The sequence below is a fragment of the Budorcas taxicolor genome, chromosome 4 (genome assembly GCF_023091745.1).
Source record: "Budorcas taxicolor isolate Tak-1 chromosome 4, Takin1.1, whole genome shotgun sequence".
Taxonomy (NCBI): domain Eukaryota; kingdom Metazoa; phylum Chordata; class Mammalia; order Artiodactyla; family Bovidae; genus Budorcas; species Budorcas taxicolor.
In genome coordinates this window covers 62,513,488-62,539,251 of record NC_068913.1, presented here as the reverse complement: position 1 = coordinate 62,539,251, position 25,764 = coordinate 62,513,488, and the positions used below count along the sequence as shown (strand labels likewise).

Below are 25,764 nucleotides of genomic sequence, written 5' to 3'. Positions count from 1 at the left end.
TGAGTGAGCTGGGCAGTGTAGACATACTGTGAAACACACTCCGGCATGCAATTATACCATAACATGGGTGCCAATTGGTAGAGACACATTCTAAGATCCAGAGTCAGGTTGCATTTGAAAGTTTGAGTCACTTCTTTTTATATTTACTTTGTCTGAAGGCCTTGGTCTAATTAACCTAATGGCAATGCAGATTTTAACACAGATGATAACCAATACATCAAACATTTTATAAGGACAGGCTGATAATTACTACACAGGAGATACAATGGAATAAAATGCACAGCTGTTCACTGTCGAAATTCAGCCTGAAGACTGCAGCTGTCTTTGACATTCCTTGTGCAGAAATTGAATCTAGGATATAGGCAGAAGGTGATGTAACTTGTCCAGGGATCCCCAGAACTCCTTCTGTTAAGACAGATGTTTTGATCATCCAGCCTTCTCATCACATGGTATGGGAAGGACTAACGTCTTCTTACAAACTTGCAAAGGGAATTTAGATGGACACAGAGCACACTGCAGAGACCCTCACTTGCATATTTGACAGCACCTTCCTTTCAGTTCAAACCTTACTAGACAGAGGCAGAATGGGGACTGTTATTATCTCAGAGATGGATTTAAAACAGCACATCTGGCTGTATGTAATCCCATCTAAAATGAAAGTCCCAAATCTGGGCTGTCCTGGGGCATAGGATTCAGGCAGCATTTCATTTTTCCCATCTATTTAGCCAACTTCTATTTGCATCTGGAGCTTTGCACACCCCATGATGTTAAATGAATACAGAACAATAAGCAGAGGTTAAATAAATGAGAATGTGGTGACTGGGGTAAATAGAGGCTCAAAGGGGGAGCATAACTTCTCTTCTGCATTGAAGGCAGATTCTTTACCATCTGAGCGACCAGAGAAGCCCCCTTCTGTACATAACCAACTTAAAATTGAATTTCTGAGTGATATAGTACTTTTAGACCATTGTCATATATTATTTTACTTGAATTTGTATGTGTGCTAAATTGCTTCAGTCATGTCTGACTCTTTGTAGCCCTATGGACCATAGCCTGCCAGGCCTCTCTGTCCATGGGATTTCCCAGGCAAGAATACTGGAGTGGGTTGCCATTTCTTCCTCCAGGGGATCTTCCCAACCCAAGGATTGAAGCTGTGTCTCCAGCTTGGCAGGTAGCTTCTTTACCACTGAGTCACCTGGGAAGCCCAGGGTGAGTCTGAACAGTGGCAATTTTTAAAGTCTTTCCAGATGGTTCTATTGAATAAGTAGGTTTACCATCAGGGACATCGGGTTCAGCTGTACAGATTGTACACTGCACAATTTTAATAGTCATACAGCCTGTGATGTGAATGGTGCTTCCTGAAATTCAGTACTGAGGAGGTCTGGTTGAAAGCTATTGTAATGGTGGAAAGGTTAGAAACTGGGCAGAAGCTAAACCTGGACTTAAATGATGAGTTTCTCAATTACAAGCTATGTGGAATGAGGAAATTACTTAACCTATCTGATTCTTAGTTTTCTTATCTGTAAAATGGGGTTGATAACAAAAATATGCTAGCTCCTTTTAGGCATTTTTGTGAGGACAAACTGAGGACATAACTCAAGTATTCTAAACATTTAGATGCTCAGTATCTGCCAAATCCACAAAGACCTCCCCCTCCACCCCCCGACCTGCCTCCCCAGCCACAACACTTAACTCTTCCCCAGTCTGGATTTTCTGACAGGTTATGCTGAAATGATATGCAACCTACTGTGTGTTTCTCTGCATTTTGGCTAGGTCTACAGTTACATCAGCCATCACAATGGAATTAATTGCAGGCAATATCCTCTGAGCAGTTTTTAAAAGATTCTTATTTGCATTTCCTGATTATTTTTTCTTTGATAGCTTTTATTCAGAGAGTAAATAAATTGGAGGATATTTTTGAGGAGCTTTTTTTTATTGTTGAATTGTTCAGTTGACTTTTTTTTTTTTGGCTTCTTGCAAGGCATGATTGGAATCCTGCCCCATGAATTATGCTGGCAATTTTGGTGACAGAAATGAAAAATTGTAAAGTCCTAATTAGCCTTTGAGTCAATGCCAAGGCAGTTTGTGCTAGTGAAGTAAACAAGGCTCTGAGAATAAATTTGTAGATGCATATTGAGAAGAATTAAAAGAAAAATGGTATTATTCTCCAGTCTGTTTAGAATTCTGAAGGTGGTGGTCAAGGTTTCATGTGAAGCTTCAATTTCTTGTTCAATGTCTTAAGCGGATTAATTGAACCAGTTACGGTTGGCCTTTAATTACTCACTGAATTAAGTAATAATTGACGATGCAGGCATTATGATTGCTTAATCGATTGTGTAGAAATGTCTTCGTGCTATCATTCAACATGTATCAGACTTGTACATCAAAACCCATGTGCCCCCCTCAAGTAGGGTTGCCAAATAAAATATTGTGCTGGACATACTTATACTAAAAACTATTCATTATTTATTTGAAATTCAAATTTAATCTTCCGTTTTTATTTGCTAAATCTGGCAGGCTGAGCCACAAGGAATTTTCCTCCCCTTTATTTCCATGTTGCCAAATCAATACTACTTTGAATGTATTGCATCAGGTGAAGGATAAGCTGGGCCAGCAGGGAGAAGCCAAGGATGAGGGCCATGTCCTCTCATCTCTGATGAATGTTTCCTTCCTGCCAGAACTGCTTAGCATCAGGGGAGACACTTCTTCAAAGGTTTACCTTTCTGCTTCCTTTTCATCTGGGGCTGAATGACCACCAGGGCCCAAGTCAAATACTTGACTTAATGATAACCAGTTTGAACTAAGCATTCTGTCTGTTGAATAAAACTATGATTGCAAAAAGGAAAAATTAGGAGAAAAGAATAATAATGGTGATGATTTTAGCTAGCATCTGTTGAGTGCTTGATATGTCCCAGGTATGATACTAGGCACTTTACACACATGGGCTCTCTTAGGTCCTGATACCTAGCTTTGAGAAAGGAATGCTGTCATTGTCCCTATCTCACTGATAGGGGAACTGAGGCTCAGCCTAGATCACATATTTAGAAAGTGATGGAGCAGGCGGTTACAGTCTCCTCCAATATCATCTGCTGGAGGGCAGCAATTCTCAACAGTGAGCGCCAGAGGATATGGCCAGACAATGCCAGAAGACATTTTTGCTTGTGGTGACTATGGGGGAGGCAGGTAGCATCTAGCGGATAGAGGACAGGGATACTGCTAACATCCTACAATGCCCTGGCAGAACCCACAACTAAGGATTATCCAGCTCCAGCTGAAGGTGAGAAATGCAGCTGTAGAGAGAAGGGAGGAGAGAAAGGAGAAAAAAAGAGGATGGGGCTCATATTCCTACGTCAGTCCCAATTCAGCTGTGGAGTGCTGTGGGCCTGTGTCAGGAGTAGCCCCTGGCCTTCGGAGTGGGAGAGCAGAGGCCAGAGGGAGGTGAATGTGCCAAGGACAATGCTGGCATTCTGCCTGTCAGTTGCTTACCAGAGCTGGAGATTTCTTGACAATCTGTCTGGCCTTCTCAAGTGTAAATGTCCATGCCTCCTATAAAAATAAAGTTAGACAATATTACAACTTGTATCCCATCTTTTCTTTTTCTGGGTTTCCAAAGTTAGGTTTTTTGTTTGTCACTTAGCAATAAATGCATTATTCTATAGCTTTCTGATAAAATAACTTATAGGAAAGCAATTTCATGTTAATAACTCTCTTTAATAAGGGATTTGCTTTGTGCCAGATGCTATGCTAACTGCTTTGCAAATATTATGTTATTTAATCTTCACAGCATCTCTGAGAGATATGACCTTTTTACAGATGAAGAAATTGAGATGCATAAAAGCTAAGAAATTGGCTGTAGATCTCAGAGCCAGTGTCCAAAAGAGACACCATCTGAACCTTTGTCTTCTTGCCTGCTATGCCAAGCTCAGTGACTTGTCTTTGAGTCTGAAAGCCCCAGTGCAGGAGGTGCAAATTTCTGTTATGATTTCCTTTTTGGCGGCCCTTGTTAGCTTAAAGTTCATTCTCCACAACATTGAGGGTGGTGTTCTTCTGCCTTAATTATGGGTCCCCTGTTTCTCTGCTTTGGAAATATCCCTTTGAATTTGAGGCCCATCTCAAGCATCTATAGGGTCTAGCACAGTTTCTAATCCATTGTAAGTGCTCAATAGATACAGAAATAAAAGTGAAAGAAAACATTTATGATATTGTGCCAAGCAAAGAAAAAATAGGTTATCAGATTTTGCACATACAGAAAATAGGTTATCAGATTTTGCACATACAGAAAAGAAAAAAATCCTGCAAATGTGTGCGTGTGTGTGCTCAATCGACTCTTTGAAGCCCTGTGGACTGTAGCCCACCAGGCCCCTCTGTTCATGGAATTTTCCAGGCAAGAATACTGGACTGGGTTGTCATTTCCTACTCCAGGGGATCTTCCGGACCCAGGGATCGAACTTGCATCTCCTGTGTCTCCTGCATTGGCAGGCAGATTCTTTGCCACCATACCACCTGGGAAGGCCCTTGCAAAGAAATATGCCATAATAATCGTTGGTGATAACTTTTTCCTAAATTTTCAATAATGAGCACAAATTCAACAATAAATGCTTAAAAAAAAAAAAAGAACTCAATACACATTGCCCTGTTGCTTATTAAAAATGATCTGTTCCCAGTACAGGGATGTGGTGAGGACCCTGAGATCTGGGGGCGAATGGACACTCCTGTCTCCTGAAATTCCCATTCTGGAAAGGAGGCACCAGGAACAGGTACAGTAAGCACAGTAAGTGGAAGTGAGATGAAGCAGAGAGAAGGTGCTGGCAACATCTTTTTAGGAAGGGCCATTTGGATCCCCTTGAGAGAACTGATCTGATTTTAACCCAGCTCAGTTCTCTAGGGAGACCAATGTTTAGTGAGGAATAAACACAAGGAAGAAAAAGGAGGAGAAGAAGTGACAAGGGTTTTACCAAGTACCTTCTGACCCCTTAGTGCTGGGCATAATTGCTGCTTCTGGGTCCCCCCTAGAACGCTGAGGGCAGATGTGTATGGTCTTGGCTTGACAAGAGCAGCACTGTCTCCCACAGTTAAAGTGCAATGCCATCATAAGAGAAATCATGGTGCTTTTAAAAGATGCTTTGGGTAAAGCTAAATCCTATGTATTGGAAAATAGTCACCGTAGGATATAGTGGAACACAGATATAATAACAGACTGCAAATTCCACCCAAAGGTCAGACATGCCACTATTTGATAAAAAAATTAAAAGCAGAGGAGTTCCCTCCATTTGTCTTCCTACATAACAGGAATGGCCTCAAAGCCCCATTTGTCCTTTTCTCTTAACTCTTCTGTCTTCCACTGGAATTATTTATGCATTTACTACCTCCAGTGGGCAGTCAAGTCCTCAGGAACAGCTTCTTTCAAACCTTGCTCCATTTGTGAATGAATTTATGTCATTAAATTTGGGAGTGAGGAGCAGTTTGTCCTAATAAACTTTTAGAAAAGATCAAGAGTAGATCAGTGAGCTTCTCCCCACCCCTAAACCCCCTCATAAATGCCTGCTCCTTGACAATAAAAAAATTTCATGTCTAAAAGCATCATTTTATGTCCCAGGGGGCTTCTTCCTTTGTGGGAGCTTGTCACTGCTGTCAAAGTGTGATGTGAAGAAAAGGCATTTTCTGTAATTTTCAAATCTACTGCTGCTATAATTGATAGCAGAGAACTTGATCACTAAAAGTTATTCCCTGTAGAAACTCATGTCTAATAATACTATGTTTCTTTATTTCCTTTACTCCTGAGTGTACCAGAATTCAACTCTTTAACATCACAGAACCTGAGAAGGACCAGTCTGTGACTGTGTCCTGTCTAATTCATACTCCTGAAATGTTGAGGTACATTATATTGAGATCTGGAGCATCCCGTGTGTACCGTATTCTCTGCATGTTTCCCCATCCTTGTCAATATAGTGCAGTGTGCTTTGGCTGCAACATCTGAATGTTTGGGAAATGCCTTTCCAAATGGTACTCCTTACCCTAAAGTGGCTCAACCCCTTGCATATGCTAATATGTACAATGGCTCTCCCAGCAGGGAATTTAGTTTACAGACTTCCCAAACTTTTAAAACTTAACAACAACTTTCTTTTCTAGCACACTCATTAACATCTCCCAGAGTGGGAGTAAAAGCAAGGCTTTCTGTGTCAAACATGTCTCATTTGAATCTGAACAGAGTAACTTACTGGGTCTGCAACTTGGGACAAGTTATTTATCTACGCTAAGCCTCGGTTACCTCATCTATAAAATAAGGATAATAGTAATTACTACTTAACACTTTCTACATTGTAGTCTTACCAGTTTGCTGTCATTCTTCTCTCCCAGGATACAAAACCCTTGATGAGAAGGATTATGTGTATCCCTAATATATAACTCATGGCACGACACAGATACTTTAGAAGAGCTTGTGGAACGAATGAATGAATGATTGCACATAGAAATGACTGGTTGAATGAATATTTCTTTTTTCTTTCATTATCAATCATATGCTTGTGACTACACTTGTCCCTGGGTTACATGAATTTCCACACAGGTGGAAAGGTGCTAGGCATACAGAGCTAGCACTCTTCCAACCATGTGATCCTTCACATTAAATCATCCACATGCCATAGGAGCTAAATTTGCCATTCCCCTGAGCCTTGGTGATATTATCTGGCTTGTGTTAAAATTTCAGACATAATTTATTCTTGGAAAACAGCTTGACAATGGTGGGAAATGTGCTGGAATTCAGAGACTTGGACCACGTGCTCTGTTTGCAGACTGCCATGGTTTAATGATATAACCTCCAAATCTCTGTTATCTGTAAAATTGGATGTAAAGACTCAAAGACATCTGTTAAAGCTATTTGTTTGCTTGTCTTAAAGACAGGCAAAGGGGGCAAATTGTAATCAACATGAAAATGAAGATAATTGTTCTTACCTTGGTAGCATTTTCCACTGTTGGTGAAAAAAAACCTAGCATTTTTAAGCCATTGTTTCTAAAGAACGAGGACCACGCTTCTATCTTCTGGAAAACTACAACTTCGCAACTGTAATCAGTGATTGGAGAGAAAGTTGGGGAATCGATTGTGAGCCAGATATAAAACTCTCCTGGCTGGAAGCCCTAATGATGTTTCTGACTCACTGAGAGCAATCATCTGAGCATAAGCAGATTCTCCATCAACAATGAGGGGCTTGGTTCTGGAAATACTCATTTGATCCTGCAATTTGTTATGGTCAAATCTTTTCAATTTCTCATTACTTTCTCCCTTTAATTGCGGTGTTTCCTTATTCCAGTTTCAAATCTCCTTCAGAGTCTCATGAGTGAATTGCAGAGGAAGCCATTACATGGGCTCACAGAGATATAAGCCCTCACTCTTGAAGCTTATAGTCCAAAGAACCATGGATATATATATTGCATTTTTTTACTCAAGGACTTAGAAAATTCCAAGGACAACATGACATGGCTCCCTAGCAGTCTAAAAAAGGGGAAAGGCCAACCCTTTGCTTGATCATCAGAGCACACAGTAGTATATACCCATGGAAGCATTGCTTATATAAGTTTGTAACAAATAGTAGCCTGTCCAACTGGAATTTTCTGGTTTATTACATTATCTGCATTCCACTGTAACCTATAGTGGCTATTTTCCAACATGTAGGATTTAGCTCTCCCAAAGTCCAGTTTGATTTTGATGTTCCTACATTTCCCAGTTTTATGACTCTGGAATATGTGAAAAAAATCACATCAGGTTATGTCATTTTCTTCTTCTGGGGACCAAAAGGTAGGGGGGGTGGTACGGAAATAGAGAGAGAGAGAAAGAAAGAAGAAAAAACTGTGAAAGTAACTGAAAAACACCACCACTTTTGAATGCATTCCCTTATGCTGTTAAATATCTTTGCTTCATACACATTTTACCATTAGCTAAATTTCCTCTTTTTCTTCTTCTGGGTCAATTTTGCATTGTGGACCTATTAGTATCATTTGTACATTTAGTCACACAGTCTCTATCCTTTTTCTCCAGGAAATACCTTTAAAAAAAAGTCTTATTTTAAATAACACTATTCCCACCCCACAACTTTTCCTGTCATTTCCTGCAGTTTCCAGAGAGAAATACGTTCCTTGCCTCTGGTCTCTAGCAGCTATACACATTCCTTGGCTGATGGCCGCCTCCCTCTGATCAATGCATTTGTTATCACAGTCTTCTCCCATGCTGATCCTCCTGCCTTTCTCTTATAAGGAACTTTGTGATTACATGGGGTTCATCCAGATAATCCCAGATAATCTCTCCATTTCTAGATCCTTAATTTAATCATACTTGCAAAGTCTTTTTTGATTCTGAGGATTAGGATATGGACACCTATGGGGAGGCCATTATTCTGTATACCATACTGCTCACTCAACAAATGTTTATTGAGAAATTAATATATGCAGTGAAATGTGCTGGGCTCTGGGGAAGTCACAAAGAATTTAAAAACTAAATCAGCCAGATTATCTGCTTTCATGGAGCTTACACCTTAACAGAAGGGGCAGACATTAAATCACAATTTTACAGTTATTTATCTTATTGTACAACTGTTTCATTACAATTATAATTTCTAGAAGCATGGCGAGCCATGAAAGGAGAGAAATCCTAGAGGACCTAACTTGGGGCATCAAGGAAAACTTCTTAGAAGAAATGATTTCTGATCTGAGCTCTGATGTGGGTGATTAATTAGGTGAAGATGAGGGCCAAGAGTGGAAGCTGAGAGACTAGTTATTAAAACTTTAAAACTCAAAGTATCTTTTAGAACTGTTCAAATTCACTAGGGTCATTAGCTTTCCTTGAGCTAAGGGAAGAAAGCATATTCTCAAGAGAGATACAGTTGCCATTATTTTTAAACTTCTCAAAAGCAGGCAAGAAAGGTTTACAAATTTGAATAGCATTTAAGTACCTTCCTTGGAATTATTTGATTTCTTCTCCTTATCAGAAGTCAAGGGTAACATTTGCATTATTAGTGCTGTCCACTGAGGATTCTTGAGATCTCCAAGAGTTTAATGACCTCCAAATAAGACTTAAAATTTAAGTCTGAGTAGACATATTCTCCAAGCTTCCAAATGTGGGCTTAAACTAAAATGCAGCTTGGAGTGTCTATCAAATCCTTTGAAATGCTGGGCAAAATGACTGAATAGCAGACTGTACATTCGAGAATGGTGTTAAATGCTATTCTCAGTTCTGTTAGAGTTTTAAACCTTCAAGTCTTCGGGGAGTGATTTAATTTAGTGGTCTCTGATATTTACAGCCTTTCTATTTCTGTGATAATTTCTTGTCTAATGATCTTCAAAGAGTATTGTGGAGGCAAAATACATGAGGTCGATGGAATCTCATTTAATTTTTACTTTTTTAATTATGAGAAAAGGATCATCATTTCTCCCTATATTTTTGGCCCTTTGATCTTTCTCCATAAGCCATTTTTAAAATTCTTGCCTTGCTCTGGTTTTGTGTGTGTGTGTGTGTGCGTGTGTGTGTGTAAGAGCTGTTTGAATCATGGAGAAAATAATTCATAGTGTGGCATATTACAAAAATGCTTTCCCAGTTTGCTATTTGTCTTCTGACTTTGTATATGTCAGGTTTTTCACCAGTTACATGCATTCACATTTCCCTTTGTGACTTTGGGATCACAAATTACAAATAAAATTACTTAGGTTTTTCTTCTTTCCATTCTTTATGACTCAACCTTTAATTCATTTGGAATTTATTTTGCCATAAAGAATAGACAAGTATCCACCTTAAATTTTATTCCTAAATGGCTAGTCTTTAATCCCACCCATTTACTGAATACGCCAGTGTTTTGTCACTGATTTGAAATGCTATTTTTTTAAATCAAAAACAAAAATCTCAAATGCATTTGAGTTTATTTTTAGACACTATATTCTGTTCCAATTTAAGCTTTTAGGCTGACTTTTCTGCATCTAGATGGCTATATTCCCCTGTAATTTATCTCATTGCTTATAGTTTCCCGAGATGTTTAAAGAGGAACTTTAGAAACACTGTCAAATAAACAACTCCACAACTGACAATTTACTTGAATTTTGATTTCTCATCTATAAAATTGGGATAATGGAATAACTGCAATTGTATGAGAGGATTTTCAATGATGTATGATAAGTACTTAGTCCAGCTTTTGGTGTGTTATAGTCATTCAAATTGTGGTTGTCAATTACCTTTCATTTTTCATCCCCTAATGTGTACCTATCATACAGTAGGGGCTTAGTAAATGTATATTATGAGAATAACAGAATGACTGTCCATGACTTGAAAGTCTATCAGTGTCAGTCAAGACTTTTTCACCCTAGTACTGAGAGTTGGACTATAAATAAAACTGAGCGCCGAAGAATTGATGCTTTGGAACTGTGGTGTTGGAGAAGACTCTTGAGAGTCCCTTGGACTGCAAGGAGATCCAACCAGTCCATCCTAAAGGAGATCAGTCCTGGGTGTTCATCGGAAGACTGATGCTAAAGCTGAAACTCCAATACTTTGGACACCTGATGTGAAGAGCTGACTCATTGGAAAAGACTCTGATGCTGGGAGGGATTGGGGGCAGGAGGAGAAGGGGACAACAGAGGATGAGATGTCTGGATGGCATCACTGACTCAATGGACATGGGTTTGGGTGGACTCTGGGAGTTGGTAATGGACAGGGAGGCCTGGTGTGCTGCGATTCATGGGGTTGCAAAGAGTTGGACGTGACTGACTGAACTGAACTGAACTGAACCATTCCTGGCCTCAGGTATCAAAGATATGTTTGTCTTACAGGGATGGCATTAATTTATTAAGTGAGGTAATTTGGAAAACTTTATTAGGTCTTCCAGAATATTAAGGTGCACAAAAACTGTTCTTGGATGTATGTTCTCTTCAAAAATAACATTTAATTTTCTAATAATTTGCCAAGTCAAAGTTGAAGAACAGCTATTACTCAAGAAGGAAATTTCCTTAACCTAAAACTCCGATGATCACACAATTGACTCCTTTTTTTATTTAATAATTTGTTTTCTTCTAGACCTGGATTTGTAAGAAAATACTCACATACTATACAGAATTCAGGTGGAGAACAGAAGAAGAGCAAGCTGGGTAGGTTGACTAAACAACCGAAGGAGAAGAGAAGCTTGATTTTATTCAATTTAGTTCAGGTTTTGAGCTACTAGTTTGCTAGAGTTGCCTGTGGTAGTAGTAATGGAGGCACCAATGTAACAATGATGACAGAGGAAGTAATTTCCTTTCCTTGTTTGACATAGAAATTCTGCTAAACTGAGAATACTTTCAGTTTTATTTTATATGTACCTGACATAAAAAAGTCAAGTCATAACAACACAGATAGATTAAAGAAATTTACCCAAACACACACACACACACACACACACCCCATGTCGAAAAAAAAATGGAGCTCAGGATCAGAGATTACTTTTATTGAATAAGAACAAAGGATTAACTGCTGGTTACTAGAAAACATTTTGGTTTTAAATAGGAGAGACTGTAAACTCCACCCTCTTGTCAATTTGATTTTAGAGCTCACTCATGGATTCATTTTATTTTTTTTTAATGTCACCATTTATTGAGCATCTTCTTGATTCCAAGAACTGTGGTAGCCTCTGTTCTGTAGCAGCCTTTGGAGGTATATTCTTATGCTTCCAAAACTCATTCAAGTTGAGGCTCCTATTATACTGAACTCTAGGTTGTTACAAGAGGAGAATAACACAGAGATGCATTTCTGGGGGATAATTATGTTCTTGTTCAGAAAGGAGGAGTGGAAAGGACAGAATGGATGCCCATGATGAGTCATCTGGAAGATTAGTGACAGGAAAGCCCAAGTCTAGATACACATTCTTTAAAAAAAAATTAAAAAAAACTTTATTGCTAAAAAATGGGATCAAGGCATCTTAAGGATTAAGATTAAGACCATCTTAAGGATTGGTCTGTTAAAGAGATAAAGAAGAAAACTCACTGGAAGTATAGACACTAGCTAGTGTTGGGAAGGAATGTAGCAAGAAGAAGAATTACAAAGGCATTACTGTCCTATTTCATAGAAAGAACTGGGTTCAAATGTAATCCATTCATTCAATGCACATTTATTGGGCAGTGTGCCAACCTCCTAAACCCAGAACAAGCAGTGCGGAGAGAGAACTGGCTCAAGTGTAGTCCCAGCCTGACAATTATAGTCCAGCTGTCAATCTCATAGCTTCAGACACATAAACTAACATACAAGCTGGAAACTGCAATTCTAGCTGTTAGGATATAGCTGTTAGTATCACGGGGACAATGAAGAACAGAATATAATCCTCACTGGAGTAGGAGCATAGGTGTCCAATGGTTTCTTGAAGAAGGTGACGGCTGAACTAACTAGATCTTAAAAGATGACTCAGGGAAAGGGCATTACAGGTGCAGGGGAAAATAGAACAAGGTTGGGAGGTGAGAACAAGCAGGATGTGATGGGAATGATAAGTGCTGAGCTGCTGCAGAGAAGTGGATGAACCAGTTACTCCACGAACAAGGCTGGGGAGGTAAGGACAGGCTAGTTTATGGAACTCAGGCTTTGTCTTGACCTTGATGGATGGCTGTGAGGGATTCAAGCAAGAAAGGGAGCATGTCAGATTTGCATTTTGAAAACATCACTTGGGTGCCTGGATTTGAGGGTTTCAAGGTGGGAGGTGGAGATATCAATCACAAAGCTGCTGCAGGACTCTACCCTAGAATGATTTCAGTTGCTAAATCGTGTCCAGTTCTTTGTGACTCCATGGACTACAGCATGTCAAACTTCCCTGTCTTTCAGTATCTCTTGGAGCTTGCTCAAACTCATGTCCATTGAGTCAAAGATGCCATCTAACCATCACTCATCCTCTACTGCCCCCTTCTCCTTCTGCCCTCAATCTTTCCCAGCATCAGGGTCTCTTCCAATCTTTGCATCAGATGGCCAAAGAAATGATAAGTCCCTGAATGAGGCAGGCAGAATTGAGGATGAAGAAGGGGAATAGACTAGAAAGAACCATTTAGAAGGGTGAAGGCTGGTGTCAAAACTGAAATATGCAATATGGGAAGAATAGCTGATGTGGGGAAAAGGTAATAGTCCAGTTTCTAACATGTTATGTTCAAGCTGTCTTTGGGACCTACAAAAGAAGATATTTATCTGGCAACTGCATGCAGTGGCTGAAGCTCTGAGGAAAGTCTTGAACTTTGTGAGGCTTAATAACAAGAGCAAATGTTTTGTATGCTTATGATGATCAGTCACTATTCTAAGAATTTTCACACATGCCAGTTTGTGTAGTCTTCACATTAGCCCTTAGAGGTAGGCTCTACTCTATTCCTCATTTAACATATGAAAAAACACAAGGCAGTTAAATGATATATCTCAAATCACTTAGCAAGAACATGGTGGGGCCAGGGTCACTGATCCCCGCAGGATGGCATTGGGCAGTCTGTGCTTAACTGTCAGGCTGTCCTGACTATAATTACTCAGAGAGAAAGCCCAGAGTGAGCAGAGTCCTGGCTGGGTGGGTCCTGGTGCTTAGGAAGGGAAGGGTAGCCTCAAGGAGATAGAGCAGTGCAAGGAGAACCAGGAAAGAGCAGAGAAGTTTCTGGAAGGATGTGGCAAGCAGTGTTAAATACAGGATAATGGGCAAGAATGATCTTGGATTTGATGTTTAGGAAGTCATCAGTGGCCTTAAGGAGAAGTGTTTCATTAGAGTGATGGGGCTAGAGGCCAAGCTGCAATAACTTGAGAAACAAATGGGAGAACAAAAGCTCTCCTCCTTTAAAAGATAGCTGGAAGTTGCTGCTGCTCCTAACTAACACTTATTAATGCTTATTATAAGCAAAGAAAGCACCATCCTAAAACTCAATCTCCTGCCCCACTATAAAATGCATATACACACTTACAGGTATATATGTATATACATACACCTGGAGATATATATTAAATTGTTAAATATTCACAACTACCCTATAAAGCCTGAGTATTATGTCCACTTTACAGATGAAGAAACTGAGGCCCAGAGCAATTGAGCAATTTGTTTAAGGAGAGATAGAGTGTAAGAAATGCAGCCAGGTTTTGAGCCCAGGTGGTCTATCTCTAAGATCTGTGCTCATAACCACAATATTGAACTACCCCTCAGTTAGAGGAAGGAAAAAATTAGATAGTGGCTGGAGAAGAATGGGAGTGAGTCCTGGGGTTTATTTTTATATTAATTTTTGGAATGGGAGCAACCTGAGCTGGTTAATAGGTATCTTCCTTTCCCTCCTTGGGTGTAGACAACTTCAGTGCCATTTAGCACAATTAGCAAACTGTTATGAGAAAATCCATAAAAAAGGAGTAAACTCTAAATATATTGTTTCTAAAACCTTCAGTTCCCTCAGCCCTTCTAAGAGGTCTTAGCAGTGGGGGTTTGGAGACTTAAAGCCCATAAACAGAGTTTGTTAATGAATCCATGAGAAAAGGGGCAGAAGTCAAGGAACCAAGGATGAGGCTGGGGGTAAATGGAGACATGTGACTTTGGGTGTCTGGGAAACTAACTACCAGATGACAAAGAAAAGGCCAGCAGCAGGAGGAGAAACGATATTTTCAGGCTTGTTGATGGCAGCTTTCAGGCTTGGACCAACAGTTTTTACCCTTTGAAAGGTCAGGGCACGGTCAGGATGAAGGGTCAGGGCAAGGTCAGGATGAAAGGTCAGGGAAAGGTCAGGCATGTTGAGGCATGCCCGGGCATGTCGGGACATGTCCCAGCAGAGGGCACTGCAGACAAGCCCCGGAGACGGGCCGGCAACCAAGCCGACCAATCAGGAGCCGACACGGAGCCCTTGGACACCAATCACCGCTGAGCCCGCGTTTTCTTCCTTATATGGGAGCCCCGGCCCGGGCTATAAAACCCTTCCCCACCCCCTCACACCTCGCAGACTCCACAGACTCCTTTTCCCCCTGCAGACTCCCTTTACCCCGCTGACTCCCTTTGCTTCGCAGACCCCCCTCGCTCCCTTGCTTACCCGCCCCCGGGAGTTCTGCCCGAGAGCGACCGCCCAATAAAAGGCCCTGATCAACGGTCCATAGGGGTGGTTCCTTCTTCCCGCGGCATTTCTTACACCCTTCAATGCTCATTGGAAGTTTTGTAGAAGTGCAGCTGCTCAAATCACACCCCCGAAGTACTGAACCAGATGCCCTTGGGTGGGACCCCACACGTATTTCTAAAAACTGCTTCATGTTCTAAAATCAGCTAAACCTTTTATACTCTGGTATGTTCCACTGAGACCAGATAAACCCTTGCAAGGGAGGAAGTAAAGCAAATATATGTTCAGAAAGGCCCTTTCCATCTTGTCTTTCATGTAACAAAACTTATAAAGCACCTACTATGTGTCAGGCATTGCACAGCCCTGGAAACATGATGGTGAATGGAAACAACATGGTTCCTATCCTCAAGTGCTATGAAAGAAACAAAGTGCTGTGTGAGAGCACATAGAAGACCTTCAGATGGAGTGTGAGGAGGGACATTTCAACAGAAAGCTGAAGGAGGAGAAGTAGCTGACTGTGCAGAGAACTGGAAGGGTTCTAATCCAAGTACCCAAAAGCAAGGGCTCTGAGGCGGATGTAACCAGAAGCCTGCATATGTAGTCAACACCTGCTGCACCGTGGAGGTAGCCATCTCCACTCCTTTCCAGGGAGAGCCCAGCCCTGCTCTGCTGAGCTTTCTGTTCCTCTTTGCACCCTCTGTTAGAACACTTGTCTCTTCATCAGAGTTTGTTTACAAGTCTGCCTCCCTTGTAGAATCACTATTTGCATCGTGACTGCCTGCCTCATTTACTGGAATACTGTCCTACATAATTCTCTCTCTATAAATATTTGCTGCCTAGGGGAAAAAAAAAATCATTCTGTAAAAGCTACAGGACTATAGGCAAGTCTTTTGATCCTCCAGGTCTCAGTGGACTTATCTATAAAACGGAGGAATCATATTTGTCCTGCAGATTTGTGATGGTTAAAAGAGATAGCTTACTCAATGTGCCTTGCAGTGGGGCTAGCACACAGTAAGTGCTCAAGAAATGTTTGTTGAGGTGTGGCTGGCTATGTGAATGACTGACCAAATGATTTAACCGGTAAGGAGAAAGTTGGGATCCTTGGGCAAGATACTTAGAACTTAAGCTCTTCATAATATTTCCATTAAAACTAAAACCAAGAGATGTTTACTTTCTGATATTGAGAACTGGCTACTTTGAATGTGCTTCATAATCTCTGCCAAACACACATGTGCTGAAGTGAAGAGTTGCAGGTCTGAAGTTCGAAGCCCCAGGTTAAGTTCAGGTTCTACTCACTAGGTATGAAACCTAGGTCAAGCCCTTAAGCCTCAACTCCAAAATATGTTTAATAACTATATCTATAAAATAGAGTTTGGCCCTGTGATACTATCTAAAGTTGGAGACATCAGTACACACACACACACACACACACACACACACACACACACACACACACTCACACACACACACACACAGATGGATAGATTCATAGGCCACATACATACATACTTTACTAAATTCTCCACCAGGAGGATCTAGAAGCAATGTCATTCCAGCAACAACTTGAATACCCAGCAACTAGATCTTGGTTTCTAAACACCATTTTCCAATAAAAGGAACCAAGTCATCTTAGAAAATGGTGAATTTTAGTGTTGGGGCAGAAAAAATACAAAATGACAATACAATATTCATCTGGCATTACCAGAAAGTAAGGACGTTTGAAAGGAAAAGAGGAAAAAATGAAAGAAGGAAGAAAAGCAAAGGAAAAAAAAAAAAAAAGAAATGGCACTGTGTTGAAAAGAACACAGGGCAATCTGAAAGAAATCCTAGTGGCCAACACTGAAAAAAATCCGAGCAAGAAAATAAGTAACAATACTGGATTATAACTCAAGTATAAAATACTTATATACAAGTCTATATTGACATAAGTGAATAACTGAACAAATAAGTAGGAAAGAAGAGACACATCTTTGCAGAAGAATTTCAAATAATGTATGTAGATAGATACTCCCTTCTCCAGGAGGAAAGCTTGGAGCCCCATTCCGTTAGATTTAGTGACTCAGTTCTAAAGAATAAAGAAAAGAAAAAGGTAAAGATAGTGACTTTCCAGTGAGGAAACCTGGTAATGCCACCTTAGCCGACTGATCAAGTTTAATATCCCCCTGAATATAGCATGGGTATCATGTATCCCTGATAAAATGTGATGACCAGGGCACTTAGCCTCTGTAGTTTTCCTTCCAAAAACCTGTAAGTCTCTCTACTCAAAATAAAGACATCAGACAAATCCCAATTCGAGGGACACTATATGAATATACTTAATCAGTACTCTGAGAACTGTCAAGGTCATGAAAAACAAGGAAATAGTGAGAACCCGTCACAGACTAGAGGAAACTAACGGAGCACTAAGTGCAACATGTGTCTTGGATTAGATCTTAGAACAGAGAAAAGGACATTAGCAAATTTATAAAAAAGGCCAAAACCAAATCAAGTCTAAACTAGTAATGACTGATAGTCATGTGTGCACGTATGCTCTGTCACGTCCGATTCTTTGTGACTATATCCACCAGCTTCTCTGTGCACGGGATTTCCCAGGCAAGGATACTGGAGTGGATTGCCATTTCCTCCCCCAGCGGATCTTCCCAATCCAGGGATTGAACCCATGTCCCTTATGTCTCCTGCGTTGGCAAGCAAATTCTTTACCACTGAGACACCTGGTAAGAAACAGTCATGTGACTACTGATTAAGGACTAGTGCATGACAATTACAAGGAAAATGTGGCTTCTTTAGTTTTGACTAAGTAATGTTAAAATGTTATCATTATGGGAAACTGAACTTGGGTGAAGGTGTACTCTCCATGGTATGGTATGATATTTTTACAACTTTTGGTAGATCTGAAAGCATTCCAAAATAAAAAGCTTATTAAAAATAGTTTGGGGGTGATTAGATGATAATGTATCTAAAAGCTTTTTGTGAGCTCACAGAGCTGAGCATATCATTATGAATGGAAAGGTGCTGTCCATTGTAGGATGAAATTTAGTGCATAATAAATCTTAGAAAATGTCAAATTTCCTGCTCATCTATAATTTTTTTCCTAAACTCTACTACCTTCCATTAAAAAGATTCCAGATATTTTATTAAGATCAGATATTTTCTTAATAAACTTAATGTTTAAAAAATATAAATTCCTGAGGTCAGCTTGTTTATTCCTCAATTGAACAAGAATTTGTCCTGTGTCACTATGGACCGTAGTGCTCCAGGCTCGTCTGTCCGTGGGATTCTCCAGGTAAGAATACTGGAGTAAGTTGCCAAGCCCTCTTCCAGGGGATCTTCCCGACCCAGGGATTGAACCCACACTCCTGTGTCTCTTGCATTAGGGCTCCCCAGGCGGTGCTAGTGATAAAGAACCCACCTATCAGTGCAGGAGACATAAGAGACACAGGTTCCATCCCTGGGTCAGTAAGATCCCCTGGAGGAGGGTATGGCAATCCTCTCCAGTATTCTTGCCATGGACAGAGGACCTGGCAGGCTATAGTCCATAGAGTCACGAAGAGTCAGACACAATTGAGGTAGGGCTTCCCTTGTAGCTCAGTCGGTAAAGAATCTGCCTGCAGTGCAGGAGACCCAGGTTCGATCCCTGGGTTGGGCAGATCCTCTTGAGGAGGAAATTGAAACCCACTCCAGTATCCTTGCCTGGAAAATCTCATGGACAGAGGAGCCTGGTGGGCTGCAGTCCGTGGGGTCGCAAAGAGTCGGGCACGACTGAGTGACTAACACTTAGTACACATTGGTAGGCAGGTTCTTTACCAGTGGCGCCACCTGGGAAGCCCATCACGTTCTCATAAAAAGTGCTAACCTACTCCTTCCGAATCTGCTTATGTCAGCTTCCTTGTTGTTTGGATTCCAGGGAAGCACAGATTTCTTGTGCGTGCCCACAGGCCCACACACTCAGCACTGGAGAGTTATGGTGGTTTCCTGCAGAAATTGGATCAGAGTGCTGTGAAGTAAGTCTTGAGCACGCCTTAGAGGTGCTGGTAGATGCAGCCTGTTCCTCCAGCCCAGGGGTGGTGAAGAAAGGGATCTGTTCAAAACCACCGGGTCTGTTTGGGGATCTCAGAGTTAGGGGACCAGGAGGGAGCAGCATAAAACTGACGAGGCTCCAGGCTGCACCTGGCCCAGTCGAAGCATGAGCACATGCACTGTAATTCTCTGACCCAAAAATGAGAGGTTCAAAGCCAAAGGGCCCACATGGAGGAACCACATCTGGTTTTCAGCTGGCGAGCTGTGGTATCAGCATCACGCTTAGGCACATGCACGCAGAGACACACAGCAGCAGTAGGCAGGGCCTTGCTTGGTGTGTGAACGCGAGGAGGGATGATATAAATAATCCCCCTAAAGTAGGTGACACAAAACCATCTGGGTGGTCTTTACAACACAGCCTGCAGGTTTCCTTTTCCTCACCTCTTCCCCCCTCTCTTGTTTCTCCTTGTCTTGTCCTCGTCTCCCCTCCATTCTCCTCTTCTCACTCCATTCTCCTGTGCCCACTGAACACTGCAGATTATTTCTTGCTTCAATTAATTATGGATGGAATTGTCGTTTTGGAGCACACAATAGAAAAGAATATAAACATGTGGCTGAAGGACTGGCAAGAAGTGGGCTGAAATTTCAATTTCACTGCAGATGATGTAGGTTCAGGGGATCCCTACAAGCTGTTCTACCTTTCGCTTTTGCCCCCACTAAAGTCAGAGGTCCATTTTTCTACACTGTGGAGCTCCCCCTGCAAGCCCCTGGAGCAGAGAGATTTCTTCCCTCCACTCTGTAAAATGTGTTTCACAGGGACAATGGCTTGCATCACACTACATTTTACCAGCATCTGAAACACACACAAAGCAAGACCTCAAGTGTGTAGAGTCCTCAAGTGAGGAACTAGCTGGCCCAGGAGCAGTGGTTTGACTCAAAATACCAGTACCCCAGGAGAATCAGTGAAGCACAGAGCGCAGTGGGAAGAACTTGGGCTCAACGACAAACAGACTCAGGGCTGAAGCTTCTCATTGCCATTTACTAGCTGTGAAACTGGGAAAAACTCATCTTCTAGTCTCCGTTTCCTCATCTGTAAGATACATATACTCCCCCAAGAGCATTGCTAAATGAGATCACCCATTTACAGTGCAGTGCCTGGCACATTCACTCATGTATCAAGCATGTGCCTGGCATGACGGAGGGGACAAAGATGGGCAAGATGCAGAACCGCTGCCTGATCTATTTACACGCTAACAAGGAAACCTATGTACATGTAACATCTTCCTATCTCTGTGCCTCCCTTTCCTCGTCTGCAATGTGTGGCCGACAGCCCCACCTACTTCTTAAGGTTAATTATGTGTGAAGCATTTAGGACAGCACCAGCACATGGCAGTACTCAAAAAGCACTTCATGCCGATGACTGAGAGGACAGTGAGCATTCTGTCGAGAGGATTAGGAGTTATTTCACAGAGGAAGTGGCAGTGAGATGAGCTAGAAGGATGGGCTTGACGTTGATGGGTCATTCTAGGCAGAAGGGATTATTAAGAACAAAGGTGCAGGGAAGGTGGGAAGGTTGAGGCAACAAATATTTCTTTGTTATGTATAAAGCATTGTCCTACACATTGGGTATACAGTGTAAAGAAGATAGAATCTGACCTCCTGGAGGTTATAGCCTACTGGGAGAGGCACACAGACAATCACACAGGTGTGTCATTCAAAACAAAGCAACTTCAAAGAAAGAAAAAACAGGAGCTCTGACAACAGGAACGTGTAAAAGGATCCAGGGTAGGCTTCCTCAAGCTTCAGGCAAAGGTATTGGGGTGGGGTGACAAGATCATATCTATTTATAGAAAGACATTTCTGGCATCCATGTGCAAAATTTATTGGCAAGAGGGCAAGATTTGGTTGGACTAGAAGGGGGTATGTAGCAGGAGTAACATCAAAAGATGATTGTGTGACTACTTCATACAACGATACTGTTACTCATAATAACATGGATGAATCTCACAGACAAAAGAAGCCAGACACAAAGAAGAATATATCATATTATTCCATTCACATGAAATTCATGAGTAGATCTTCATACAAATAAACTACTCTGTGATGGATTTCAGAGTAGTGGCTGTCATGGGGGGTGTTATTGACTGGGAAAGGCTTCTAGGGGGCTGGAAATTATACCTGTATCTTTACTACTAATTCACACTCGCTTTGCAGGTTAATTTTTGTATCATGAGAAAGAAAGGAAGGTCTGATATGTACCATTTAAAAAATACATACTCAAAATGTAATATTGAGGGGGAAAAGTAAAATAAAATATTGTAGATACAACAGTATCATAACTCTCAAAGAAGTTAATATAATTTATTTAATACTAAAAGGAAAGCATTCAATATTTTAACATTGGTTATTTCTGGTGGTGGGATTTCAGTTAACTGCTATAAGGAGACACCCCGAGGGGATTTTCAAGAAACACTGACATAAAGGTTAAGAGATCAACCAGCCTCTCTGAATGAAGGACAGGGACATGAATCTCAGTTCTGGTCCTTCCCAGAGGAGTGAGTTTCAAGTTCCATAACCTTTCTAACTATCAATTTCCTCATTCTTAGAAAAGGGGTCATCCAAGGGTGCCTCCATGCTAGGGGTATTTGGGAGATTAAAGAGGACGAAGAATAAGCACAGTGAGTGCTCAGTAAATACCTGTTACTGCTATTAAATGAAATCGTGGAGGCAGATAGATGACTGTCCACATTGCACCAACTGCTCCTCTTTTCTGGGTCATCTGTACAGCTGGAGGTTGGCAATGCGGATTTGAGGAGGAAACTGATCATTTCTGAGATGAAATCCTCTAACTTCCTCTTACCCAGAAAGGATGGTCAAAATGTTCCCGAATTGGGTATTGGAAAGAGGTGGTGTGCTCGCTTCAGCAGCACATATACTAAAATTGGAACGATACAGAGAAGATTAGCATGGCCCCTGCACAAGGATGACACGCAAATTCGTGAAGCGTTCCATATTAAAAAAAAAAAAAAAAAGAAAAGAGGTGGTGATGGGAGGACAAGGAAATGCTATTTTGAGTATAAATTCTACAGAGTATAAAAGTAAAGAATGCCATTTTAAATGGGATAAAGTTGAACATTTTGTGACTATGTATAGCTATGAGTGTGAAAATATATAAAATGATGTTATTTAAGGAAATCATGAAAACCCATATCACTTGTCTTTGTACATAGAGACGTTTCTTCTGTACATTATCAAATAGTGAATATTGTAATATCATATTTGCATGCTATTTGAATACATGGAAAATTTTTAATTAAAATTAACAAACTCTTCCAGACATCAATGGAGCCAACAGCTTCTCAGGTAGAATTAACGGAAATTTAACTAGCAGTTTAAGTCAATCATCAAGGTAGCATGAAATGCACATGTACCCCAGATATTTACAACTCTATCTCTCTGCTCAAGGAACAGGCTTATGATATTTAATATTTATTGTTTAGTCACTCAGTTGTGTCCGACTCTTTGTGACCGCATGGATTGCAGCACGCCAGGTTCCCTGTTCTTCACTATCTTCCAGAGTTTCCTCAAACTCATGTCCATTGAGTCGATGATGCCATCCAACCATCTCATCCCCTGTCACCTTCTTCTCCTCATGCTGTCAGTCTTTTCCAGCATCAGGGTCTTTTCCAGTGAATCACAGCAGGTGGCCAAAGTATTGGAGTTTCAGCCTCAGCATCAATCCTTTAAATGAATATTCAGGGTCGATTTCCTTTAGGATTGACTGGTTTGATCTCCTTGCAGTCCAAGGGACTCTCAAGAGTCTTCTCCAGCACCACAGTTTAAAAGCATCAATTCTTTGGTGCTCAGGCTTCTTTATGGTCCAACTTTCACATCTGTACATGACTACTGGAAAAACCATAGCTTTGACTAGACAGACTTTTGTTGGCACAGTAATGTCTCTGCTTTTTAATATGCTGTCTAGGTTAGTCATAGTTTTTCTTCCAAAGAGCAAACATCTTTTACTTTCATGGCTGCAGGCTCCATCCAAATTAATTTTGGAGCCCAGGAAAATAAAGTCTTGTCACTGTTCCCATTTTTTCCCCATCTATATGCCATGAAGTGATGGGACTGGATGACATGATCTTCATTTTTTGAATGTTTTAAGCCAACTTTTTCACTCTCCTCTTTCACCTTCATCAAGAGGCTCTTTAGTTCCTCTTCACTTTTTGCCATAAAGGTGGTTTCATCTGCGTATCTGAGGTTATTTATATTTCTCCCGTCAATCTTGATTCCAGCCTGTGCTTCATCCAGCCCAGCATTTCTCATGATGTGCTCTGCATATGAGTTAAATAAGAGGGTGACAACATACAGCCTTGACGTATTCTTGACATACTTGACCCAATTTTGAACCAGTCCATTGTTCCATGTCTGGTTCTGTTTATTCTTGACCTGTATACAGGTTTCTCAGGAGGCTGGTAATGTGATCTGATAGTCCCATCTCCTTAAGAATCTTCCGCAGTTTGTGGTGATCCACACAGTCAAAAACTTTAGGGTAATGAAGCAGAAGTAGATGTTTACTGGAATTCTCTTGCTTTTTCTATGATCCAAGGGATGTTGGTAATTTGGTCTTTGATTCCTCTGCCTTTCCTAAGTCCAACTTGTACATCTGGAAGTTCTTCATTCACGTATTGTTGAAGCCTAGCTTAAGGATATTGTATTACCTTGCTAGCTTGTGAAACGAGTGCAATTGTGCAGTAGTTTGAACATTCTTTGGCATTGCCCTTCTTTCGGATTGGAATGAAAACTGACCTTTTCCAGTCCTGTGGCCACTGCTGAGTTTTCCAAATTTGCTGAGAAATTGAGTGCAGCACTTTAACAGCATCATCTTTTAGGATCATGATATTTAATATTTCAAGTCAACAAAACCATGCCAAGGCCAAAAATGTATTAAACTGGCCTTTTTTTCAATAAGAATAAAAAGGGAATGACAAGTTATCAGAAGCCTGTTTTGTTATACACAGAAAGACTACAATTATGGGAAAGGGGGCATAAAATTTTGTTTTATTTTATTTTCATAGGAAGTTTCTTAAAATCATTATTTTGATTCCTAACCGGATCTAATCTTATACTTTCATTCATAGCATGGGTAAGGCTTCCCAGGTGGCCCTAGTGGTAAAGAGTCTGCCTGCCACTGCAAGAGATGCAGGAGATGCAGGTTTGATCTCTGGGTCAGGAAGATCCACTGGAGTAGGAAATGGACAGTGGAGCCTCATGGGCTACAGTTCATGGAACTGCAAAGAGTCAGATATGACTAAGCACACAGCATTAGCAGGAAATTGTGTCAACACTTGCCTGTCTCTGTCTGCATTCCAAAAAATTTTGTCCAACAGAATATAGTGCACACAGGGTATCCTGAACAGCTATCTCTGAATAATAATAATATTGGTAATAATTATATTAGCTACCATTTTATTAATACTTATTTACACAGCTGGTATTGCACTAAGCATTTTATATGTATTAATTTACCTACTTCCCCCAACAAATGTTGTAGGGAGGTATTGGTGGCTTAGATGGTAAAGCATCTGCCTACAATGTGGAAGAACCAGGTTCGATCCCTGGGTTGGGAAGATCTCCTGGAGAAGGAAATGGCAACCCACTCCAGTATTCTTGCCTGGAGAATCCCACAGACGGAGGAGCATGGTAGGCTACAGTCCATTGGGTCACAAAAAGTCGGACACAACTGAGTGAGCTTCACAGTGAGAAGGGAACCAAATGCCTGAGTTTTCCCAGGATGTGGGATTTCCATTGCTGATACCAGAAATGTCCTGGGCAAAATACATGAATTGGTCACTCTATAAAAGTAACTTGCTTGAATTTTAAGGGGTACAGAGGGATTTAACCTCTCCTCACCTGGTGGGCTGCCATCTATGGGGTCGCACAGAATCGGACACGACTGAAGCGAATTAGCAGCAGCAGCAGCAGCAGCAGCAACTTGGCTGGCCAGATTTCCTATGTACTGCCCGCCCAAATCTAGATTACAGTCCAAAATAAACAGCAAAGACATTCTTTGGCAGCATGGGAGAGGCATCTAAGTTAAACTTTGGGAATATTATTCTGGGTGATGTAATGGAAAATGTCATTTTGCAGGTCCCTGTCCCAAACCATGGAGCCAGTGAAGCTGAACCTCCCTTTACAACATGTCCAAAGGGCTTGCATGTCATTGTGATCTGACATTCAGAATGAAAAACCACTCACCTTGGGAAGGGGATAGAGGTGACACAAGGGTTGGCCAGGATCCTGTTTACAAAACTCCAGGGTGTGACATACCACATCAGCATTCATATCTGCTCTGAATCTGGAGGGAAATAGGGTAAAACAAAGGCTATTTAAAAGCTCTCAGGCATTAGAAAACAGAAGTAATTTCAAAAGAAGGTAAAACCCCGGAATGGATTCTGGCATGGCCTTTGAGTCCAGTCCTCTGTAGCTGCTGGATCATAACAATTTCCTGCCACTAGCATTCTACTTTTACATTAAGGTCCCGGGGGCCGGGAGAGAGGGGCTAAGAGCACTGAGCTGTAAGCCAGTCTCTTGCATGGGCACTGGAATGCTTTTCTGGAAAATCCATAAATAAAATTGAGATAGGAGAAATGGACAGGGGTGTAATTTGATGGGAAAAATATTTTAAAGTCTGCTGAGCTTTATAGC

The 25,764-nt window shown here is 41.0% G+C and overlaps 1 protein-coding gene and 1 non-coding gene across 2 annotated transcripts in view; one reads left to right on the top strand and one right to left on the bottom strand.

The window, feature by feature from the left end:
- AOAH (acyloxyacyl hydrolase) overlaps positions 1 to 25,764 on the bottom strand; it is a 194,556-nt gene that overhangs the window by 127,460 nt on the left and 41,332 nt on the right. Inside the window, exons 4-5 of the mRNA XM_052639026.1 lie at positions 25,315 to 25,414; positions 3,487 to 3,546 (exon numbers count right to left, since the gene is read on the bottom strand). Of these exons, the coding sequence (XP_052494986.1) occupies positions 3,487 to 3,546; positions 25,315 to 25,414 (160 nt within the window). The remainder of the gene's footprint in view (positions 1 to 3,486; positions 3,547 to 25,314; positions 25,415 to 25,764) is intronic.
- On the top strand, positions 21,968 to 22,074 carry LOC128047114 (U6 spliceosomal RNA). The gene has a single exon (XR_008199302.1). It is a non-coding gene; the product is annotated as a U6 spliceosomal RNA (small nuclear RNA).